This window comes from Podarcis gaigeae (genome assembly GCF_964106915.1).
Source record: "Podarcis gaigeae genome assembly, chromosome: 6".
NCBI classification, from domain to species: Eukaryota; Metazoa; Chordata; class Lepidosauria; order Squamata; family Lacertidae; genus Podarcis; species Podarcis gaigeae.
The window spans coordinates 54,401,758-54,426,320 of record NC_139682.1 but is presented as its reverse complement, the minus strand read 5'-3'; the positions used below and the strand labels follow the sequence as shown (position 1 = coordinate 54,426,320).

The 24,563-nt window shown below is 41.9% G+C and overlaps 1 protein-coding gene across 1 annotated transcript in view; it reads left to right on the top strand.

The window, feature by feature from the left end:
* The window catches only part of BEND5 (BEN domain containing 5), a 736,551-nt gene that overhangs the window by 674,403 nt on the left and 37,585 nt on the right, over positions 1-24,563 (top strand). Inside the window, exon 11 of the mRNA XM_083742456.1 lies at positions 8,758-8,920. Coding sequence (XP_083598582.1) covers positions 8,758-8,920 — 163 coding nt within the window. The remainder of the gene's footprint in view (positions 1-8,757; positions 8,921-24,563) is intronic.

Below are 24,563 nucleotides of genomic sequence, written 5' to 3'. Positions count from 1 at the left end.
ATTTCTTTCAGCACTCTGCATGACTGAAGCTCAGGAAAATCCTAGTCTTCCGCTTCAAAAACAACATCCTGAAGATGGTCACTTGAATGGTTTACTTTAATTAGGCTGGGAAAAATTAGCATTGCTATATTGTGGAATGTATTTCATGCATAAGGAGCTTATTCCCATTGGTGAGTGATACTCTAAATATCTGGTTGTGCAAATGCTCCATCTACATGTTTGATATGGTGAGACCCCAGATACAGCTATTGCTGCCTTGGGTGATTCTTATAAATAAAATGGGGCATTCTTCAATCAGTGGGGAAATGGCTGTTCTGTCTAGGGATGTGCTTGGTCAGAAGCTACTCCCTCCAAACAGCTGGGTCTCCGGGGAAGTTTTAGAACAACTTTGTAAATCCCTGAACTGTTCTTTTGCAAATTTCATCTGCTATTTTTTTCTACCACAAACTAAGTCTGATGAATTCAGGATCCATCCTACATAAGAACACACAATCCCCTTTTCAAAGCCATCCAGGTTAGTGGTCATCATTACATCCTTTAGATTCTCTATCTCAAGATCACCGCAGGCATTTTTGTGAGGGGGACCATAGTAGCAGTCAATTAAATGAAGGACAAAACAAATGACATATGACGTGTTTTCTAATTTGGACACAGCCTTACTTTCTTTATAACCAGAATGATTCTCATCTTGAAACTCAAAGTTTTACCTGCAAACATTTTTCAGTAAATGATCATACCTTACTTATTTATAGTTTCATGGACAAAAGTTAAAAGTCACTAGTACAAAGGCTGAGTCACCAGATTTTGAGTATCTGCTGATTTAATTACCAGTGTCATTCATAATATAAAGCTAAAGCTGGATTTGGAGTGTGCTGCTTTGCTAGGCATCACTTATTTTACTTAGCAGATTAGTCATCAAGAGCAGCTGAGCATTTCAAGAAGCCATTAGAGCTTGGGGATGAGTAATTGTGCTCTTTGCAATGGGATCAGAGAGGCCTATTTGCTCTTCTTTTTCCAGGAAAAGGAAATAGACAAAGTCAGTCAGAGAGGGCTTCATTCCCCATCCATCCACCCACCTCAGGTGGATGCTAAGTCTAGCTGTAATCATTGAGCTGTCTTGATTAGGCCCCATATTGCTGACCCCTTCCTTTTACTCTTTTCACCCAAAGTGGGCCAAGTGTTGACTCCTGCAGTTTTTCAACCAAGTTCAGATGACAGACGCATTCAGTCAACAACCAGCTCCTGGAACAACCAGTTCCTTCTGCCAAGGGTAGTAATCTTAAAGAGACAGGTTGGGCAGAGCACAACTGTGCCACAGGCATTTTCTCACCTTCCTTTTGTCCAGGTTGTTGCTTTGTTTAGTCGTTTAGTCGTGTCCCACTCTTTGTGACCCCATGGACCAGAGCACGCTAGGCACTTCTGTCTTCCACTGCCTCCCTCAGTTTGGTCAAACTCATGCTGGTAGCTTTGAGAACACTGTCCAACCATCTCGTCCTCTGTCATCCCCTTCTCCTTGTGCCCTCAATCTTTCCCAACATCAGGGTCTTTTCCAGGGAGTCTTCTCTTCTCATGAGGTGGCCAAAGTATTGGAGCCTCAGCTTCATGATCTGTCCTTCCAGTGAGCACTCAGGGCTGATTTCCTTAAGAATGGATAGGTTTGATCTTCTTGCAGTCCATGGGAGTCTCAAGAGTCTCCTCCAGCACCATAATTCACAAGCATCAATTTTTCGGCAGTCAGCCTTCTTTATGGTCCAGCTCTCACTTCCATAATTCCATACATCACTACTGGTTGTCCAGGTTAGCTGACTGGTACTTTCTCAGAATCGTGCCTAGAAATGCTACTGTCCAGTCATGGATCTTGGATAGTCTACCAAATGTCTTCTCTTTGCCTATTGTGCTGCATTCCTTGCAATTCTTCATAGAAACCATGCAGAATAAAACTTTGCAAAGGCTTGAAAGACTTTGACATAGCTGATCTGTTGGGAAACTATTTTTGGCTACTTACATTAATCCTCTGAATCCCTAACAATTATGGACACTTATTATTTCTGAGAAAATGTCACTCGGTTTGAAATACCACCACTTTCCAATCTAGGTATTTATATAATTTCTTATCAGAAATCCCTAGCATATGTAAGCAGGGCTGGGAAAGGTCCATATCTGAAATTCGAGAGAGCCACTGCCCACCAGTACTGTATAATAAACAGTGCTGAGTTAGATGGATAAGTCAGTTAAGTCTGCCTCAGTTTATGACAACTTCCCATACTCCTACCTAAATTTCAGAGAATTGCCATGTCTTCAAATTAGCCATGGAATTAGCCCAAAGCAATCTCTGTAATTGATTTCAATGGGAGAGAAAGTTAAGTACATAATTAAATATCCCTCCTTTGAAATAATGGGACTTAAGCTCTTTGAATCCACTCATCCTTATTCACAGATACAGATTCTCAAACTGACCACTGGGTCTTCATGTGGAAGAAGGAGTATAAAATTCTTTATGTTTCAGTTAAGTCTTGCTTGAGCAGCAAGATCTTTCCAAGCACTGTATTCCTGTATCCTGATTTGCTCTTTGGCCCCAGATAATCCTTTAGTCCTGAATACTGGTTTTCCTGGAGTTCATGGCTCCTCTCAACGTACTGGCTCTGACCCTGACACTACCATAGCAAATTTGATAGTGACACTTAAAGTTGAGATAGCTGGGATTAAAACCAGCTACGTTTTCCTCATCATCACAAAACCGGATTCTGCTTGCATGTAAAATAACAGATAAATTTATTGCAGTAGCTCTGCAATAGAAGCTCTCCTATTCCCCTTTTTTTTCTAAGAAGACAAATGGAACTATTGTTTTATTTTTGTTCTTTGGAATACATTTCTGTACATTGGACATGCCATAGGAATTTTGGTGTTCATTTTGAAGGCAAACAAAAAAAAAAATAGGATGGGAACTGTATGTGTTTTAAGACTGCAAATGCTGGTTGCTCAGGAACGAGGACCCTCTGGATATTCCTGGCTAAATGAAACCAATCTGTCACATAATGTTAAACCAATCTGCTCGTGTTAGCCACAGGGCCATCTTCAAATTAATTTATAGCCCCCAAAAATAGCAGAAAGGAAGAAATATCCACACAACTGTTTCTTGTTTTCTTCTTGCCACTTCTTGTCCACATACATTGTTTTAAAGGCCCAGGGGGAAGAAATCCCATGTGCTTAGGGATGAAACCAATTTTCTAAGCAAACATACCAGTAAAAGTTACACTCATAAAAACCACCAGCAGGGACCTAGTTTTTGTTATATTTATATAGGAGGAGGTTTCTGGAGAACTTGGCAGTTTTACTGATACGAGAGGAATGATGAAAGTACTTTTGCCCCCAGAACTTGCAAGGGTTGACTATACAAAAGAGTTTGGGCTTGTTGTAGTAGTACTTAGTTCTTCTCTAGCTCAGTAAACAAAAACAAAGTACCTCTTGAAAAGGACCTAACATGGAAAGTGTTATCTCAGTGCAAATATATGTATCTTATTGATCCTGATATCCAACTTCTTGCTTCTCACCCCCCAAGGTAACAGGGACCTATAGAAAACTATGGTAAAATAATACTGGAAATGACCACCAAGATTATCACCTTCCAACCTGGAAACCAGTTCCATTTCCTGATGAATGACTGCTGCAGAATACCTTGCTTCACTCAGTGCAAACACAGCATTAACCGTGTGGTGATGTAGAACCCACCTATAATCTCTTTTTGTGTATGTCTGGGTAGGAGGCATTGGAAGAGATTAAAAGGGTATTGCAATGGGGTCTGAGGCCTTCCTGACCTGTCTCTACTTCCATGCCTCAAAGTCCAAGTTCATCGATGTAGGTCTGGTTGTTAGATTTTACTCTTAATCAAATCTGATGCAGGAAACTAGATATTCTTATGGTGTGGCCATTTCAGGGTGTTCTGAGCTCTACTGTGCCTCCTTTAGAAGGCTTCTGCCACTTATCACAGCTGTTGGAAATGTGGCAAAACAGTAGCTTGACCTACCTGAGTTTTTCATCTCATATGGGTCTCCATTCACCAGTTACACTGTATGGAATGTGAATAAGACTCCTTCTTTCATCAGAAGATGATGTGAGATTGCATGTGGTGAGTTTTGCCTATGATCCATTGGGCAATTAGATCTGTGTGCCTGCGGCTTTTATTGGTGCTTGTTTGTACCTCGAGCCTCAAATGAAAATCCTCTCTTAAAATTAGCTCTCCTACATGTTCCTGCACATATGATTCAGAGCCATCTACTCAGTACAAAAGAAAGGAGTAATGGAAATTCATAGGTTTAACTGTTGCTTGCCTTCATTGGTAAGGAGCTGATAGGATATATAACAGATTTATTTCTTCCTAATCCTCTATTTTCTGTTCTGCTTAGGGAACATATAAATGTAGTGAACTATAGATGGAAATGGGGTATATTGGCTTCTACCCTTGCTATATCTGTGAGATGTTTTTGTTTGTGCATAATCCTTCATAACATGAGAATAGTTTGGCTTGTGTCTATTACATAAAACTGGCAAAATCCCTCAAAGCAGGAGTCAAACCCCTTTTCAGCCCAAGGACCACTTTCCATCATGGGCAACCTTCCCAGGCTGGGTAACAATACTGGACAGAGCAATATATGTTGCTCTTTTAAGAGGAGGCTATACTCCAGCCATACAGCAGCCTCCACATGCACCTTTCCATCCAGGCAAGCACTTCAGTGATACATTCCACCACAGCAAAGACACTTAAGGAGGGCACAGAATAGATCCAGTAGGGTGTGTGGTCTGGTGAGAGTCCTGAAGGCTGAATAGAGAGACCTGGAGGGTTGCATGCAGCCTGCAGTCTTGGTCACTTGCAAGATTAGAGGACATTCAAAATTATTATGCTCCTCCCACAGTTGCCAGCATAAATCAGACAGACACTTAAGGCTTTGAGAAGATTGTTTCATGACCGCACCATGAGCTTTTGCCCTGGGCTCAGGCTCTGACCTACATGGGGAGGAGCCAGCCAATTTAGAGGGGAGGACAGGGGACTACTGGCTAGGGTTGCAGAGGGTTTAGACTGAGATACAAGCCTAAACCTCTCAGCCATGAACAGGGATCCCAGAGACTGCAACCTGCGAGCCTGATGTTCCTAAGGGAACATCTACCCACCTGGGGCCCCAAGTTCTCCATTGCTAGTTCACAAGAGCAGGCTATGAACCAGGGAAAACTAATGGAGAAGAGATAGGATTCTATGTTCTGGGCCAGGAGACAAGCTCTTTCAGCTCGTTCATTTCCAAGACAGAGCCTGAGCCTGAGAGGAGTAGTAGGAACTGAGAAGTAAGAAAGGTCTCATTTGGATTTTTAGGCCTTGTTGGAGCAAGTGTGCAATTGTCTTGCTTGGAGCTCTCCAAGGTCCTGCAACTCAGGTTATAAATTAAGCTGTGTTCTGTCAAGCAATCTGACTACAGCTTGAACTATTTTTTATTTCCAACATGTAGAACTTTGTTTCCTGTACCCATGTCTGATTGTCTATAGTGTAGCAGTTCCCTTTACCTGCCTTTGCTATTCTGCAATTTTCACTTACTTGTGCTGCACGACTTAATTTCCCTCCTTTCTCACTCTAACTGAAGCCACTTCAATTTATTTCTATCTTCCTTGGTCTTGCCCTTTTCCCTCTTCCAGTGTCTGTTCTCCACCATTAATAAATTTCCTGGGACCTCTATCCAAATACTCCCACACTTTGCCTTTTATGCAGCTACCCTGGGTATCTGATTAATGTTCTGCAGCTGCTGACCTCCAGCTGTCCCTCCCCTGGCTCACCTGTGTTTTCATTTGAGTGAGCCAGGATAGGAATGTTGTGGGAGGCAGCTGAAGCTCCTGTGTCCTCCGGACACCAGGATGTGGTTTTGTGTGTGTGTGTGTGTGTGTGTGTGTGTGTGTGTGTGTGTGTGGCTGCTGGTGGTAGTCGTAGCAAACTAGGATGACAGGAGAGAGTTTTCTGTTGAAGATAAAATGTGGAGCTTCTCATATGACACTGCAGCCATTTCATTACAGAAGTATTACTTAGGGCAGTGGTGAGGAACATCCAGATTACAATGGAACTACAACATCCATCATCCCTGACAATTGACAATGCTGGCTAAAACTAATGGGAGTTGGAATCCAACATCATCTTAGAAGACCACAGTTTTTCCTATCCCTGGCATTTGCCACATTATTTTTGAGATTTCATCTGCAATCTTAAGGACTAAGAACTTGCCTTTTATAGATAAGTATTCTCGGGAGACTATGGATTTGTATCTCTACTTTAAGGAAGCACTACTCCATGCCAAATTGGTGATAATTTCACAGTTATATCTGTACATAGACATTCTTCTATCTGCATTCCTTCCTTATGGACATTTTAAGAGCATAAATGCATATGATGCATAGTCTCTGGACTTGGAAATCTCTAAGGCTTGGATTTCCAAATGGTGAGTTTCACCATTAGCAGCCACAGAAGGTAGAAGATGTGGCGACTCTACTGATTCCAGCCATACATGGCCAGTGGAGCAAACCTGCAGTTGCCATTGCTGCAGGGAATTTGATATGCGGCCCATTGCCAGTTCTAACCAGTGGTTGACACAGCAGGACTTCCAATGCTGAACTTCAGGTTCATATGGGTGCAGGTAGTTGCTCTGAGAGTCTGATCCAAAACCATTTTCTGCTTTAAAGGTTAATAATCAGTCCATTAAATTGGGCCTGGAAACAGATTGTCACCAGATAAGTATAATCTGAATGCCTAGCTGCTACAGTTAAGGCATTGAAGGACCGCCATGTGTACCTCATAAGTTGCTAGTGAAAGCCTTTCTAAAATGAAGCCTTCTCCAATAGTTCCTATTTCTGCTGCTTCACCATTTCTACAGCCCTGCCCTACTTTTCTCTTCTTTAAGGTTCCACTTGTCAACCCTTCTTTCATAATAAGATGGTCCACTCTGCTGCTACAGAGACTGAAAAACAGTACTTTGGATCTCATTAGAGAGGATGCATTGGAGTACTGCTTGGCACAAAACAGTGGGAATGTTACTATCATAAAACATTAGTGAAACAGCTAAAGCTTCCTACATTTAATGCTAATAGGAAACTGGGTTCCATCTACTTCTAATTAGCCGCAAGACTTGCCTTTTTATAACATGAGAAGCTTTAAAACATATCAAATGCTGATAGAGCAGCAGGTATTTTTTGAACTGCAGTCTCCCTGTATACCTCATTTATCATGAGTTGCCACGAATTCCTACGTATCTGTTAGCTCTCAAGTCCTAGTTACAAGGAGCTAAGGAAATCAAGCAGCGGGATGTGTGTGTGTGTTTTTTAAAAAAATCATTTTTGTACTCTCATTTTCTGAGGTACTGGTTCCTGGCAGTCCTGGTATTGCATGGAGTGAATGAGCATATGTTCTAAGCTGACAAGACAGCTGGCTTCTGGGGCTTGTGGTGGGCATGGGAAGTCTTTTATTGCTTTGTCAGTAGCTCACCTGCAGTCTAGGCAAAGACTTTGCTCCACCTAGTGGCTGTTACACTTTCACGGTAGGATACAAATTCATTCCGGATTTTGTGACAGAACACTGAATTGCCCAAGGTTGAGCGCAGAAAAGAAGGGTTAGATGTTGCACACATTTGTTGACCAACAAAGAGACTTTGCTGCTGCAGTAAATTAAAATGGCTACTCAGGGGAAATAGTTCTAGCTGTAAAATAAGATGTTGTCCCACCCTGCAGAACACAGAGCACTGCATGAAAATAAGAGAGGAATGGGGTGGGAAAGAAGATTCTGGCAGCACTGGGACAGGGATAAAAAAAAATTATCTTTGCAATCTCTCAGGGTAGTGAAGCCCATCCAGAGAGCCAGATGCGTAGGAACATCTACAGAAACAGCCCCCCAGAGTTCTTCTCTGCATAGAGAAAATAAAATTTATTTAAAATTCATATGGTGATGCTGAGCATTAAAGCAGAAGTGAGATGTGAACTTGCAGTATCCCAGGATACAGTTCAACCTTTTGACCAGTGTGGTGTGCTTGAACTTCCTGTCTACATACACGTACATTGGGGTGAGGGGATCTGAACATTCCAAGAACTATGGGAACGCCTATATATGTGAACGTGTGAATAAAATTGTGTTTTGAATAGACTGTGTTTTAGTGAATTCTCTCTTTAGAACCAGACCTAACTAGATAAGATGACAGAGATCTCTGATTACATCTCCTGTTTCTTTAAAATTTAGGGAAGAGCAGATTTTGGGGGCAGGGGAGAGATTTAGATGTAAGTAGAGCCCTTCTGGATCAAACCAAAGGCCCATTTAGATCTGTATCCTGTTTTCACAGTAGCCAACCAAGCAAGGCAGGAGCCCACAGTAATTTTCTCCCCAGCAACTGGTATCCAGAGGCAGACTGCATCATTCGGTTTGGATTGAGACTGAAGTGCTGGGGTAGAGGAACTTAACCCTTTCCTCAAGTGTTGAATTCTCAAGGCAAAGCTTCCACCCTCTAGTTGATAGCTGCCATATTATGGGAAACTTACAAACAGCAGCTTCTTCATTCTACTGAGGTAACGTGCATATACACGAGAACAACTGGCACTGGTGTTCTCTTTAGATGCAGGAGTTTGGACTCAAATATGTGGTTTGCATGTGCATGGACTTTTTCTGGTAAATACCTTTCCAGTTGTGTTTCAGTAGTATGGCCTCAGCCCTGCTCCAGTTGATTTCTCACCTTCTCTTTCTTACAGTCAAGCACCTCCTTCAACCGAGATGCTGTTAAGGCAGGGACAGGCCGTCGGTTCCTTGGCGGGCTACTTGATGACACCTCTTACTGCTACACCCTGGAAGTCTCCTTCTACAGTTACATAGTTGGAGGGACTACTTCTACAGTCCCGTACACAGAAGAAACATGTATCCTTTGTGATGCTTTAGCTTTTGTTTTCGCTCTACCATGACCTGGGAATCTAAGGTAAGCAAAGACTTGGAATAACAGCAGCTCAAAAAAATACCTTCTTTGCTCAACCACACTGTTATATCATCTTTTCAAGGTTTCTCAGAAGTTTCTGTTAGGATATGGCTTGGATCCTGAAGTAATTTAGTATCAGAAAATTCATGAGAGGAACATTTCCCATGCCCTCAGTCTCCCTGCAGCATTTGTGTCACATTTGCCAGAGTATCTAGGAATGTGGGATGGGACATGAGGGAGCTGTTGGGTGAGAAGAGAACCAGGCTAAATTGGGTAGTTTTCTGCCTGAACTTGGGTTGAACCCCCCCATTTCCCCACCAGTCTTTTGTTCCCCATCACATGCTGTTCTGGGGGCCCTTCTATACTCTTGAGGTTTTATGAGGGGTGCAGGTGGCTGCAGGATGGAGGAGGCGATAGCAAGCTTTCCCTTCTTTTTCAAGTAAAATAACCGTAGAATCAAAGACTATGTCTATATACCTGTTTTCTCCCCCCCTCTTTTAGGGCTGTATATTCAGTGGCGTAGCGTGAGGGGTGCAAGGGGGGCCGGCCGCACCGGGCACAACATCTGGGGGTTAGGGTTAGGGGGCGCAAATCCACGGGTTAGGGGGCGCAAATTACTTGCCTTGCCCCGGGTGCTGACAACCCACGCTACGCCACTGTGTATATTGTATAACCTCATTGATGTGCACCTTTTCTGTTTATTCATACTATTCTATAATATTCCAAAGGTTTGCCAGAAGTTTCTATTAGCTTTTATATCCAATGGCAAGTGTTAAATGTGTTCTGTCATCAACCTCTTCTGAATCCTGGTCTAAGCTGTCAAAAGCAATTTTAGCCCCTGTGAGAAAATGCCAGTCACTATTCAAAAAAGACTGTGCTGTCCTTGATTATGCATTCCCTCCGTGATTTACATCTCCCACTTCCTCAGCTTCCTGCTAAAAGTCATCCTTCCTTTTTATTTCCCTTTTTGGGAAATGGAGGGGGGGTGTTGGTGCTCTTTATATCTCTGCAGGATCAACTTGTCTTATGCAGATGGAGCTATATCACTCTTGCTTCATACATCATTGCCATCAGCCAGCCAGAGCAGAAAATAAGTTGTAGATAGCAGTGATTATCTTTGGTGATGAGGTACAGAAAAGCTGAGACTGCAGTTTGATTTCCATAAGCATGGCTGACCCTGCTGTGCTAAAAGTAGCACAAGCTGGTTTGAACAGGCAAACATGGAAAATGTTAGCATAACCTGTGTATTAATGTGGAAAATCTTGCAATGCTTGGATGTAACTTCCTCTCCTTCCTCCTTTGCTGATGTTAGATCTCTCAAAGAAGAGAAGCCCTACCTTTCCCTGATTTCCATTGCACTCATTCCCTGCCACCTTCTGATGTTACATTTCACTTTCTGTGACCCTGGCCAAGAATGACTGTGGTTGGGAAGTTAGAAGCAGGGCTAGCAAGCTTCTTGAAAATCATCACTGCAGAAGCTAAATTAATTGGCACAAGAATGATTAATTGAATACTATTTCATTATAATTGAAATACTGTTTCATTATAAATTCCACGATCCTTTAGAGTGCCCAAGCTTGGATATAAAGAAATTTGTTGAAGATTATGTTGTGGAGCTATTGAGGCATGTTAGGAAAGCATAAAAAGACAGCCTTATCATGGGAATGGGGATAAGAGTTCCTGTCTCTGCCAGGGATTGTACTCAAAACATCAGCTTTTTATCTAAGAAATCACTCTTGTCAAATCATCCTAATTTACCAGAGAGACTCTGTGATTGTGATTTCTAGTTAGTTGCATTTCTTAAGTAGAAGACAAAGCAGAGTTCTTTAATGTATTGTGTGGAGCACTGTTTTTCTAATTTATAAATGATCAAGCTTAAGAAGACAACACGTCAGCGTTGAAAATCACCCTCTTTAATGTCAAGATGTGTCCTGGTAACCGACGTATTTGCAGCTAAAATGAAACCATGCTAGTTAGGTTGCAGCAGCTCTTTATGGGCATGTTTGCAAATTGGTAATTAAATAACATGGTTGAGGTTTATTTTAATGACCTTGGAGTTCATTAATGACTGCAGGGAAAACATTTTTTTCTACTGAACTGTGTTGAGATGAACCCTTCTGTAGCTAATTGTACTTTTTAAGAGGAGAATTTAAAAGTGTAATTTGATTATGTTAATTCAAACAATATGTTAATTTTATTTATATGGCCCACAGTGAAATCTGTGGATTGGATCCAGAACAAGTTGGTAGCACTTAAGTTCGATTGAAAGTAATATGAAATATTAGTTACGACTAATGGATGTCCAATTAATTTCAATAGGACCTGGTCAAACCTGGGCTGGATCCAACCCAATTGCATGTATTCTCCTGAAGATGCTGGAAGAGGAAGCAGTAACCATTTCTGGTAGCAGTGGACAGGGATAGCCAATGTGATACCCTCCATGTGTTGTTGGACTAGAATTCCCATCAGCCCCAGCATCTCCAGTTATTAGGAATGATGGGAGTTGTAGTCCAGCAACATCTGGAAAGTACCACAGTGACTACACATGTACTGACTATGGGCTACAAAACAGGACCACAATATTTATTAAGGCTGTGGTGTACATTTCTGTATTTCACCATTGAGGCTGAAAATAGCTTTCCTCTGTCTGATACTATTTCAGCGTATTTTTTTCCTTTAAGTGATGTCATCACACAGTCAAATCTGATTGGCTACATTGCACCTGGATGTCATCACGCTTACTACATGACTTTTGACTGATAGATCTCTCTTAAGAAAGTGAAGAAAACCCTAAAGGAAACAAAGCCAACTAACAGAGCTTGCTACATTAGGCACGTGAAGAATTCCAACCAGTTGTATCATTCATTGCCCTCGCTCTGTATGGGCAAGCATTTTTACACTCCCTTTTATGTTGTCCTCTCAAAGTGCTAAAAGGGTAGCTTTTGGTGCTGCTGGAAATGTTGCAAAAATGCCTCACCTCTGATGCATGTATAACCCTTGTGCCACCCATGTGATGTGCTCATAAATTTCAATGGGGTTTCACTAGTGTCAGGGTGGAAGTTCAGCCCAGGTTGGGGGGTTTTTTGGGGGGGAGGAGGAGGAGAGGAATCCGCATGCAAAACAGGAGCTGAAAATGTCTCCTATGCTTTACATTTCAATAAGAGCACAGAATAAATCAACTCTGTGCCCCCCCCCCCCAGTTCACTGCTTTCAACTTCTTAGTTTGGTTATGTAAACAGAAATGGACAATGGTTATGATTTATGGTGCTTGTACAGAGAAACAAAAAACTTACAAGGAGAAAAGTGTTTAAATGGGAAACATATTTAAATGGGAGCACCACAATTTATTTTCCTTCTTTAAGCTTGTCCTTATTCCTTTCTCTTACATATAAGCAAATTGGAAGGAAGCGAAGCAGATGGAACTGATAGCTAAACTCTTGGCTGTTCAGAGAACCATAAAAATGCTATTAAACCTATAGTTGAAATAATTCTTTGGTAAATGTTAAATTCCTATTAGTTATACTTGCAAAACTTAGGTGCAACAGAAAGGGCAATACTAAGCTGAAAGGCAGTGGAGGCATTGAAGAGCTTAAAAACTATGAACAGTCTACAAAAATTATCTGAAGAGAGTAAAGTTGATAGCAACCATGTCAGATTGGAGATTTAGCTGGGCAACTGACTTGGTGCCTCTGTTTGTGTGTGTGTGTGTGTGTGTGTGTGTGTGTGTATCTGTCTGAAGTACAAATAAGACAGGGCAATGAACACTTTGAATGACCCCTGGGGCATAGATTAATTACAAAAATCTGTATATCACTGGGGGTTTTTGAGATGTTCTGCCATGTTTCATGTTTGTGAGTGTGGCCTCTAAACAAAAAGTATTAATACACCGGGGGGGGGGTGTGTGTGTGCAGGTGTGTGGACTGCTCAGATTAAAGGATAATATAGATACAAACAGATGCATGTATGGTGCATATTGCTAAATTTAAAATAAGATTTATTTCTATTACCTGAATAGAAATTCTGAGAATGTCTTCTCTAGAGCTGCCATGTTGCTAGTCTTCAAACTGAATGCATTTTTAACTTCACACCCCACCTTGATGTCAAATTCTATGTGTGCGTATGGCACAATGAATGTGCTAAACATGTTGGATCTCATCCATTTGCTTCCTCCTTGGTTGGCCTTGCCTCCACAAAATTGACCTAACATCCACACATCCCTGATCTTTCCCACCCAATTGTGTGGGATAACTATTGCATATTATTGGGCTGGACTTTATGGGTTGAATCCAACTAAGTCATGCTCAGAGCAAACCCACTGAAATAAATGAAAGCAACTAGTTTAAGTTCCTTCCAGTAGCACCTTAGAGACCAACTAAGTTAGTTATTGGTATGAGCTTTCGTGTGCATGCAAACTTCTTCAGATACTCTCTAAGGTGCTACTGGAAGGAATTTTTTTTTGTTTCGACTACAGCAGACCAACACGCCTACCTACCTGTAACTAGTTTAAGTTCGTTACAGTGATTTTAGTGGTTCTATTCTAACACTGCTGGGTACAGCCTTGTATACACACATGTACCACTTACAGATTATGCAGAGCAAGGCAGAAGCTGACCCATGTTCCTAATTTTACAGTCTTCTGTTTGAAAGGCTATCGGAAGACAGCCCTCTGTTTGAAGATGTGTCCAGTCTAAGAGTAGTATTCAACTAAGACCACTCAGAGATGACTCACTGAAATTAATGAGCCTAAGTTAGTCAAGCCTGTTCCCTTCAGTGAGTCTACTCTGAGTTGGACTAGCTTTGGATGTGGTGATGCATATCCTTCTTTTCAGCAATATTTGAAAGCAGGTTTCCGCTGTTCCACCATGCACTGCCATACTCTTTTCCCTTGCCTTCTCCATTAGCAATATTTGTTTTAACTCAGAACTCAGCTCCCTGGCCCCTGCCTCCTCCCAAGTTCTTTTTCTTCACATTCAAATGTGCTTGGTATCAAGAGGTAGATTTTTTTTTTTTAAGTGTGCTCCTTTATAATGAGAAAATGAAATGCTAGTTGCATATCTTCTGCCAGTTCTCTTCTGGAAAAAAGTAAGTGTCAGCAGGAATCTAGTTATCAATTAATTGCAGCCAAAGCAAATGCTACAGTACACTAGTAGCTTCCACATGCACCATTTGCCAAGTTTATAATAGTATCAGCCTAGCAAGCCATTAGTAAGATCCTGGTCCTCGGTACCATCTGAGAAATACTGCTTTATCGCCACACTAAAACAAAAGCTATTTTCAATTATTGCACACATACTTCCTCGATCCATATGAGTTCCTGTTTGCCTGCAATAAGCTTACAAGTTCACTGTACTGTATTGTGCTTCTAGACTTCTTGCAGGAATGTCTCTGGGAAATTCCTTTTCTAGCCAGAGATTCAATGGGGCTCTTTACAATAGCAGTGGAGCTTCTACATTTCATAGAATTGTAGAGTTGGAAGGGACCCTGAGGATCAGCTGGTCCAACCCCTGGCAATATAGGAATTGCAACTAAATCATACATGATATATGACCATCCAACCTCTACTTAAAAACTTCCAAGGAAGGAGAGTCCACACAATACTCCTGGTGTGGTCTGACCAAGGCACAATCAGTGTGTGTGTGTGTGTGTGTGTGTGTGTGTGTAAGTAATACAGTCATCAGACCCTATCTGATATATCCCAATGCCACAAATGGTATACAGGGAAGCCAGAGAGATTGTTTTGATGGGCAATGCAAGGAGGCAAAGAAAGACCTTTTAAGAGCTATTAGGATTTTTTTTTTGGAGGGGGACCCTCTGTAATTAATAAGGGGGATATGAATAGGGTTAGAGTAACATATAAGAAAATCCTTAAGAATAAAATAGCGAATTTTGTAAAATAGCGAATGTTGTGAGATGACAGTGGCAAGAACTAGGGCTGGCGGTGTCTGAGCAAAGGGAAGATAAATTCTGGGACCTGGCAGCTTGGAGCATGAACAAAACAAGATCAACAAAACAAGATGCCACCATATTGGGGCAAAGCTGGGTGGAATATAAAAATTAATAATTATTAATTATAAGAATTTGCACCTTGCCCATCTGACTGGATTGACCCAGCTTCCAGCATATATAAAAATATAATAAATCCTTAAACCTTAAATGCTTCCCTATACAGGATTGCCTTCAGATATTTCCTAAATGTTACATAATTACTCATCTCCTTAATATCGGATGAGAGGGCATTCCGCAGGGTGGGTGTCACTACCAAGAAGGCCCTCTACCTGATTCCCTGTAGTAGTAATAATAATAAGGGCAACCAGCAGCTGCTGAAGTGACCACTGATTGGTCAAAACTACTTGAATGGTAGTATCCCCTATGGCATCCCCTACAAAAATAAAATCTCTCATAGACTACTACATCTCACCTTTTTGAATGATTGGTAATCTGCTCTAGGAAGGCATCATATTATTTATGCCACTCAAATTCCAGAGACCATGGGAAGCCTGCATGCCTATTTTGTATTTATGTCACAAGAGAATGCAGCCAATATTGATTTAATTTAGCAAGAATACTCTCATTTTTTGCTTTTGCCTTTGTACTCTCTAGAGACTTTAATTAATGACAATGCACAGCATCCTGCTAGGTACGGATTTTTTTCTCCCTGCCCTACATTTTAAAAAAGTGACTGGAGAAGCTAAGAAACAAATTGAATCCACCTTTAGTATAGCAAACAAAGTTCCAGTGAATTCAGCAAATCTGGCACACTTTCCTGTTGCTGAACATCCCTAAGACCTTTGTTACAGGCATCTTTGTTTCTGTGTTAAATGTAGTTTGTTTTTTACTTTGGCTGCCATGTACAAAAATGGCATGATTTGTCCTAAGGAGTAGAATCTAGCCCTCCTCATAAACAATGAACACCCACTCTTCAAATCTTATTTAAGCAGTTTCTAAGATAGCACGGGTCACCACCACTACTACTCAAAAGCTATTTTTTCTAGAAAAAGAGGTGCCAGAACTCACCATGGACACCTCCCTTGTTCACTTACAATGGCAATGGCGCCCACCTGAGAGGTGCTGAAACTGAGTTCCAGTGAGTTCTGGCTGGAAAAAAAGCCCTGGCAGTGACAGATCTTGGATTTGGGTGTGTGTATGGAAATGAATGCCCATTGCTTAGAATTCCCTGGTCCTTGTATCTGGGACATTGTTGTGGCAGCATCCTCAGGCATAATTAGGAGAACAGTACCAGCCCTTCTCAAGAGTTCCCCGTGTTGTGGTAGTGCTGCTGCCACCGCCAAATATGTTTTGGGAACAGGAAAGAGGCTGTGCGTGTGTTGTCTTACAAGCACAGTCTCATTCCTGTTGATGTCTGCAGGACCATGTTGAAGCTTAAAATTTGGAATGGACTTAGAAATGAGATATTTTTCCAAGAGGTGGTTTTTTTTAACACTTACTTTAGATGACCCCATTCTGTATTGCAACTGCGGCGTCAGCTATCCATATTCATTTGTGTTGCTGATGCTTTTATATTAACAAATTCTGTGCTATTTCTCAGCTCGCTTTACCAATAATTTAAGTGGAACTATCTTCCAGGGTTGATCATTTCTTCACATGTAAGAGAACTCCACACTCTACACGCTTGCCAGGTGTCCTGCATATCTGCATATGTCCGCAGAGTTAAAATGGACATGTGTGGGATATGTGGCAAGAGATGACTTAGGCCAATGGAATATGCTTGTGTGGGACCCTACCATTTTAAAAGACCAAGGAGACAGCCACCTATGTGATGAGTGCATGCAGTAGGCCTTATGTGGGTGCAGGAAGCAACCAACCAACCAACCAACCAGCCGAGAACACTGGAGAGGTGTATATCCAAAGATGGATGTGAGATGCTGAATAATAATAATAATAATAATAAATTTTATTTATATCCCGCCCTCCCCAGCCGAAGCCGGGCTCAGGGCGGCTAACAACACTAAAACAGTACAAGAAGAAGAAGAAGAAGAAGAAGAAGAAGAAGAAGAAGAAGAAGAAGAAGAAGAAGAAGAAGAAGAAGAAGAAGAAGTGGTGCAGGATCTGTCTATCATTGCTCCATCTCATACTTGTCACCAACCAGAACTCATGGTATCAATGTGATTGTATATTTTCTGTCTTGCGCCTTAATCCCCTGGACACGAGATTTAAAAGCTGACCCAGAGAACAAGCAGCAGTAAGGTGGAGATACAACTAGATCTCTCAGGCTCCTTAGAAATCCTTGCCTTTCAGCAGAATAACAAATCCTTGACTAACTACAGTTCTTGCTTTTCTTCTCCTTCACATACAATCCACTCTGCCATACTTAAGCAAGTCAGCAAAGAAACAGTTGTGGATACACTTCCCCACAAATTTAACTACTAACTACTACCTATAACTAGCATATATGTTTCTCCATTCACAGTGACTCAGTACTTCTCAGCTGGGCATGGCTAGTTCTCGCTTTATGATTTCCACCCCTCATCATGGGTAAGCCAGCACCATCCAGAGGCAATAGGGAAGGGCACAGGAAATTGCTAGGGAACCCAAATGTGCATCCTCACCCACTTGCCCTCTTATGCCAAGGGTGAGATCTTAAACCCAGCTTGATGTGTCACTTTAGCAGGAGCCCTGCTCAGAACTCCTTGCCACTGACCAGTGGCCACACAAACCAGGAACACAGCACTCATAACGTTCCATTCTTGGCCTTTGCCCTTAAGTTATTGGTTTAAGAAAGGCTAGACAAACAGTGTGCTAAAATCCTTTTCTGAGACATACAGCTTATTTCTGAGCCCACCATCCTGGAATGACATTAGTTAAGTTGTGGCACAGGTGTGCGTTGTCCACAGATCTACATTTACAGGAGCAAAGACATAATGGTTCGGCTATTGTCCGAAGCAACTTCTGCATATGCAGCTACTAGAGATGAATGAATGAATGAATCTTTATTTGCATCAGCCACCAGCCATAGCAATAAAACAACAATACAATATACAAAGAATAAAGATAAAAAGTCAATTATATAAAATACATTTTTGGGTTTTGAATCAATAGTCAAATAGTGGATCTTATTCTAATTGCCCCAGCTAAAAACCCTGCAATCTTTGCTGTCACCTGCTCATCTTGATCTGCCAAAAGAAAGGACACTGTGACAGTGGCTGGGTGACCCAGAATGGACAATAAAAGAGGGGTGATAACCTCATTTCTCAAGTCTTTATAAAGAGTGCAAGCCAGAAGGGCATGCACCACCAAGTTGAGATGGGTAGGTGGAAAATAGTTGTACCATGGACAAAATTTCCTTATTATGGCCAAGTTGTTCTCTCGCTTAATATCATTTAGGCGCTGACTAATTAGACTGTTTGCTTTACTAAAATCCAGTGTGAGTAGCTGTTGTGGTGATAAACCACAAGAGGGAAGTTTTTGATAGACAATTTTAGTCCAGGTGTTCTTGTGACAATCTTGCAGCACTAGGGATATTAGACCAGGGGGATTTCAGTTTAGGCGAAGCCAATAGTTAAGTGTCCTATGCCATATCTGTAATTGTACCGAGGGAAGATTAGCCTCTAGGCGCAATGAGGTGGTACAGAGAAAATTTGCCTTAAGAACTTTGATTGGACAGCTTCCATTGATCCAAGCTGAGTGCCTGTCCAAATCTGAGCCCCATATAATAACTGTGCTAGGGGTTTAGCTTGGAACACTTCCAGGGCTGATGGTATATGTTTCCCACCTTTTGTGTAGAAAAAGCGTGTCAGAATTTTGGCACTTTGGGATGCTTTTTCTTTTGTACATTTCTGGTGTGCTCCCCATGACCCCGTAGACTGGAAAATAAGGCTGAGATATTTGAAAACTTTGACCTGTTCAGTGAGCTGGTTGTCCATGCTCCATCTATGGGCTCTATAGTTTCTTGAGAAAACCATGACTTGGGTTTTCTTGTAATTCATGGCCAGCTGTTCTCTCTGGCAATATCCTGAAAATTCCCTCATCAGTCTTTTTAGGCCTACTTTTGTTGGGATAGTAGAATGGAATCTACTAGAAATGTATTCCCAGTGGCTGGCACCAGTGTTATGCTTTTGTAGCCAGCTTTTCACACAAGAAGTCTTCCTGCTTTCCTCTGCTTGCTTAATAAAATGCCCTCCCTTTCTTTTTGAGGCTCAGTTCCTTGATTTGGTTCCATTTTCAAAGCCTTCCTGGAAGACAGCATTTCTTCAGCCCAGGGCCAGGGCAAGTGTGAATCTTGTGAACCGTCAATATTTTTCTTGAGATGATAAATGGCCTGCCGATAAACGAAGGCAGCTGCCAGCTCTGTCTGAGAAACACACCTTCATCCCCAGTTTGTCCGTGCCTGGCTTATTTATGTGCCTGCTAACTTTAAACACTTACACCAGACAAACTTAAAACAGCCTTCTGAGTTATACCAAAACCGTAATCGCCATTGTGTGTGAGGCAGATACCAGTCACAAGATTTCAGCAGCTCCAGTGCACACAGAAAGACTCATGTTCACATGGAGCTCTGTGAAATCAGGTAGCTGTGCAGGTAAGGGGCTGCAAATGGGGAGTTTATTTGGGAGGGGTTAGCTTTCAGGCCTCAAATGGGCATGATTTCACCATATAAAAATGTGTTCTGCTAGTAAAGTTTGTGGATATATCTGCAAAGGCGCCCTAAAGGTTTCCCTCTCCACACAGAGTGCAAGTAAAGAGAAAGATACCTAGAAAGGGCATCAGAAATAGTATGGAGAGTTAAGGAGCACCTATAGTGACAGGCCAGCCCAACTTGTGACCACCAAGCCAGATTTAGCTTCCCATCCCTGTATTGTGGCATCCCATATATATGCATAGCAATCTCTGCATTCTGTTTGGCAGTTCCAGGCAAAGTGCAAAAGAAAGGATCCCCATAGGTTTCTCAAGCCCCGATGAACAGTTCTGTCCTGCATGGCTGGCGATCTGCACTTGGGTTGGTGGGTCATGCATGTCCGATCTAGGAGACTGATTTGGACCCATGGGCTTTGACGTTCTTGTGGCTTTTCATTTGAAAAGCAATGCCATGTGTCCTGCATCTGGTCAATACGATCTTCGTTTTTCCTTACAGTTTGCCCCTTTTGCAATATATATGGGTTAGCCCATATGACTTTAAAAAAGAAAAAGAAAACAACAACAACAACAACAACAACAACAGGCAAATTGGGAATTCTGTTGCAAACTACTGGCTTGGTGCATCTTTCTGTATCTCTGCAGTCAAATTCCATCATCCTATAACCCAGGAGATAACTAAGCAGTTTTCCACTTCCTCCATCACCTTCTTTCCTGGGTGATTCCTAAATAGCATAGATTGCATTTGTCTGTAGTTAAAGTGCCCTCTTGTGGCACAAATGAGATTTTCCTCCTTCCTCCAAATGTCCTTACAGGAGAAATATTTGGATGTTTTCTTTGTTGCTGTGAAATAAAGTCAAGCCACTGCCCCTGCTTTTAAAATCTTTATAGCTTCAGTTTCACTTGGCAGGCAGCGATGGTGGCCAGTAGTTATCATCATGGTGATTCAAGCATTTCTGTAATAGCTGGGGGAAAGAAATTATCCACATTGTAGCTATAATAGGTTGAGATTCATCCTTTTCTTACATACAGAAGACAGCAAATAATCATATTTAGGGTTACAGATGCTGCTGTAAATAGATGAAAGACATTTGTCTCTGCTCCATTCTTCTCTTTGGGTTATATCCTCATCAGGCGTAAACTGGAGCACTAGCCTGTCAGACCATGCCAGGATCAGCCTAGTATGTGCATCAGCCTCAATTCATCCCCTTACTGCAGTGTGCTATGCCAAACCATCCCCCGTTAACATCAAGAGTAATTTTGCCAATGATTTCAGTAGCTTCACGGTTTATTGGTTAGGAAAGAGGTGACTGAAGAACAGGCAGGCATTTGTCTTAAACGTTCTCAAAAGTGATCCACACAGAAAGCCAGTTGCGGACACACTTGCCAATGTGAATTCAAGGTTAGCAGTCACTGTGGAAGTATGTAGCTGGATTTAAACGAGGCTTTAATAAAAGGAAGGAGTTAATTGCTTGCTGTTGCAGGTGTTTTCGCATTCTCACAATATTTATGGAACGTTTCACACTGCCATTGATTGTAGCTGAAGTTTGTGAGTCAAGTTAGGGATCAGTTGATCTGGACATTTACTTTGTTGTTGTTATAGGCGGCAAAGCTTGGTTTACATTTGGGTTTTTGTTGTATCGAAGAAGGGCATTCTTAAAAGATAGCTTCATACTACAAAGTTGTTCTGCAAACCTGATGCAATATTTCTTTCAGTGTCATCATCTCATTATAGTGGGAAGTTCAGGAACAATCTTTACGGGGTGTGTTTCTGCCATAGGAGGTACAAGGGTTATAGGGCATTTTTAAAAAAACAACAACCCATTTGTTTATAAATGTGCATCATGAACCACCACCTGTACATATGAGGGTGCAGGGACAAGTGCATAGGCCGCAACAGATGATGTTAATCAACTCCCAGGCCAGCCTAGCTCTTGTCACATCAAAATAAAAAAATGAAAAAACTGCTGCTGCTTCCCAATCAGCATGTTGAGGGAAAACTGGATGGTGACTCAACTCAGGCAGGTGTTTTTGTCCTCAGCTTTTGCATTGCAGCCAGGTTCCTATTGGAGTCTGTTTTAGGGAAACAGGGTATATCATACCAAATGTCTCTCCACCTTGTATAGTTGGGAAGCGTGATTCCCAACAATATTGTTGAATATTGCATTAGTTTACATTCCAGGAACATTCTTTAGATTGGTATAATAGGATCATGTTTACAGATGACCTGATTGCCACTCAGACTTGTTTACATTTGAACAAGTCCACGACGAGATCAGGGAGTCTTCTCTTTCATCTGCCTGTGGCTTGTGAGCAGGTATAGCATATGGAAACAAGCCACCAGCACTAAGTCACAACCTTGGGGGAGCGGGGAGCAAGGGCAGAGGTGGATCTGAACCAACAACATTCTGGTGTGGAGTTGCTGACAGAGCACCCATCAGACTGGAGATTTCACAGAGAAATACAAGGATCTGTGACTGGTCTAGGGATTTTAAACTGGTAAATCATATTTAAAGATTAACATTCCTAGGATGAAACCTGGGCATGGCAACCTCTAAATCTCAATGCTGTGAATAGGCATTGAGTCTTTATGCAGCATGGATATATGTTTCCTTGTATCCTATAGGGAATATATGTTCGTCATCACCCAGTGCAGCACACATGTAATGGACATACTGTCTGTCAGTCCTTGGAGAAATGGTCCGCCCTTTTTTTTGTATTCTCTGTTTCAAAATCCTCCAGTGCTGCAATCTGTTCAGTAACTCCCTTCTGGGATTATTTATTGTCAAAACAGCAATCAACAGAGTTTTAAAACCGGCTCAAAAGCTCTCTTGGCGTCCCTTTAGGATAGTTTCCAGGCACCACATTTGTTTGATACCTAAGCTGTTGTAAATCACTCCAAAATGTTCACTGATGTCATCTATTCATCCATAGGTGTTCTTTGGGCCTCCTTCTAACATTGCAGGAGTTGTTTAGGATTTTGTGTGGAAGTGTAACTGAGGTGCCAGTGGTGGGTCTCACGATCGTTAGGTGCCAGGAGCTATGTCGATAGATGATCGTGTTGCAGGGGCATTTCTGGAACACTGCAGAACAAAAAAAGAAAAGGGGGGGGGGAGCAACATTGTAGAGCATAAAATAGTTGAGCGTGGAATACTGAAGAACCGATCCCTCCAAGTCATTCTTAGGCAAGACATTTGTCCCTCAGTCTAACAAGGTTGAGTGGTTAAATAAAATAGGATATTTTGCCAACTGCTTTGAAAATAGGGTGCAAAAGAAACCTAAGAAATTGAGGGAATGTTTATTCTTGGCTATGGTCTTTACACTGTAGTAGAGGGAAAGGTTATACAGTATTCTTTCACAGAGCTGATAGGCCAACAAAGAACTGCTACAGTTAAATAGGCTAATTCACCTGGGATTGGTTCTGCTGTCTGTTGTGGTTGCTTTTCTACCAGTGGGGCAATGTTAATTAGCCAGAGTACAACACGAGATCAGCATGTCATTTCATTTCTAGATAACAGTTCAGTGGAAAAGTAGCCCCCCCCCCCCGCTACTGCCCTGCTGTAGGTTAATGGGCAAATTCATTTCAACCGCCTTCCACCTCTTGTTTAGTCTTTTCTACTTAGGGCCGCACCTCAACTGTTACATACCCATTGTGCTTTCAGTGCATTCACTGGGATGAGTCTCCCTTTCATTTGGTATGGTGTTCTTTGTGACAGACATGCTGAAATCATGTTGTCTGTGCAAAGTGTTAAACAGCCCTTTGGCAGTCAGCATCCGTACCACAGAAGCACTGGCAAAACAGGATGCTGGGAGAGTGACACAAACCCCTCCCTTCTTCCACGTAGAAAACTCTTGCCTGTGTGAGCTCAGTCTCATGGTGGTCCAGTTCACAGACCACCTTCCCTGAAAGAATCAAGTGAAGCAGGCCTCTGCATCTTCCAGGCATTCCCCCATAGGGCCTGGCTCAGATGGGAGGTTATTTGCAAAGAGGGACCCTATGCCCCACTATTTCATGCAAATGTATGAACCAGAGCTGAGTTGCTTACATACCCTGTTTCCTCACAACGCAGACATAAGGTGTGAATAATAATAATAATAATAAATCGGTTGGGTGAGATGTGAGCAGGTGAACTATGCAAGCATATTGTCAAACCAATAGGAGTCCTTCATTTTTAGAAGCTACTCCTGCTGGTGCCATTTTTAATAAAGGAAACTTACTGGAATAGAACATAAATCAATGGGCCTCTTACTGGGATGGCTCCTTTCAAACACCTGCTTGTAAATTAAAAATGAATAGAAACAAAATGCAGCCACCCAGTGTCAGGAAACCAAAAGCAGCCACACAGTTTAGATGTGTTGTTTCTCGAAAGAGTAAAACCAGAGAATGCTGTAGAAATGTAGCAATAATGATATTTTTAAAAACCCACCAAAAACCAGAGCTCAGGCCAATGTTTTAAGAATGCCGAGCGCATGTTGTTTTTGTGAGCCTGTAATAGCACCACTTATATCTAAAACAGTATGTGTTCCATAAAAAGAGCTGAGTAAATACTGATATAAAGCAGTGCATGGTAAGCTCCAGCCAAAGAAGGGAACCGGGGAATGTGAGCAAGCAGTAGGCTACTTTTCAGATAGTCTGCTCTTGGAACCCCATGGAGCCAATCACTAGTGCCTGGCACATGTTAAATCTATATTAAAATTCTGATGAAGAAAATTGGGTTGGGGTTCATCCATAACACATTTGTACCCTGTGGGGACAGACCTTTATCATTGCTGGTGCAGTCCCCCCCCCCTCAAATGATGTCTAAATTGATATCCATGCATGCTGTAACTAGTGGAGTAGGAGGGTCATTCCCCAATTGTGGTTCCAGGGTATGGTGTGAAATCTTGCTGCCTCTCCTTCTTGCATGGAAAGAAGATGGGATGTAAATTGTTTTAAAAAAATTTATAATGACACATATTCCTATAGGCTTGGAGGTTGATCTGAGCCTGTTGAGACAG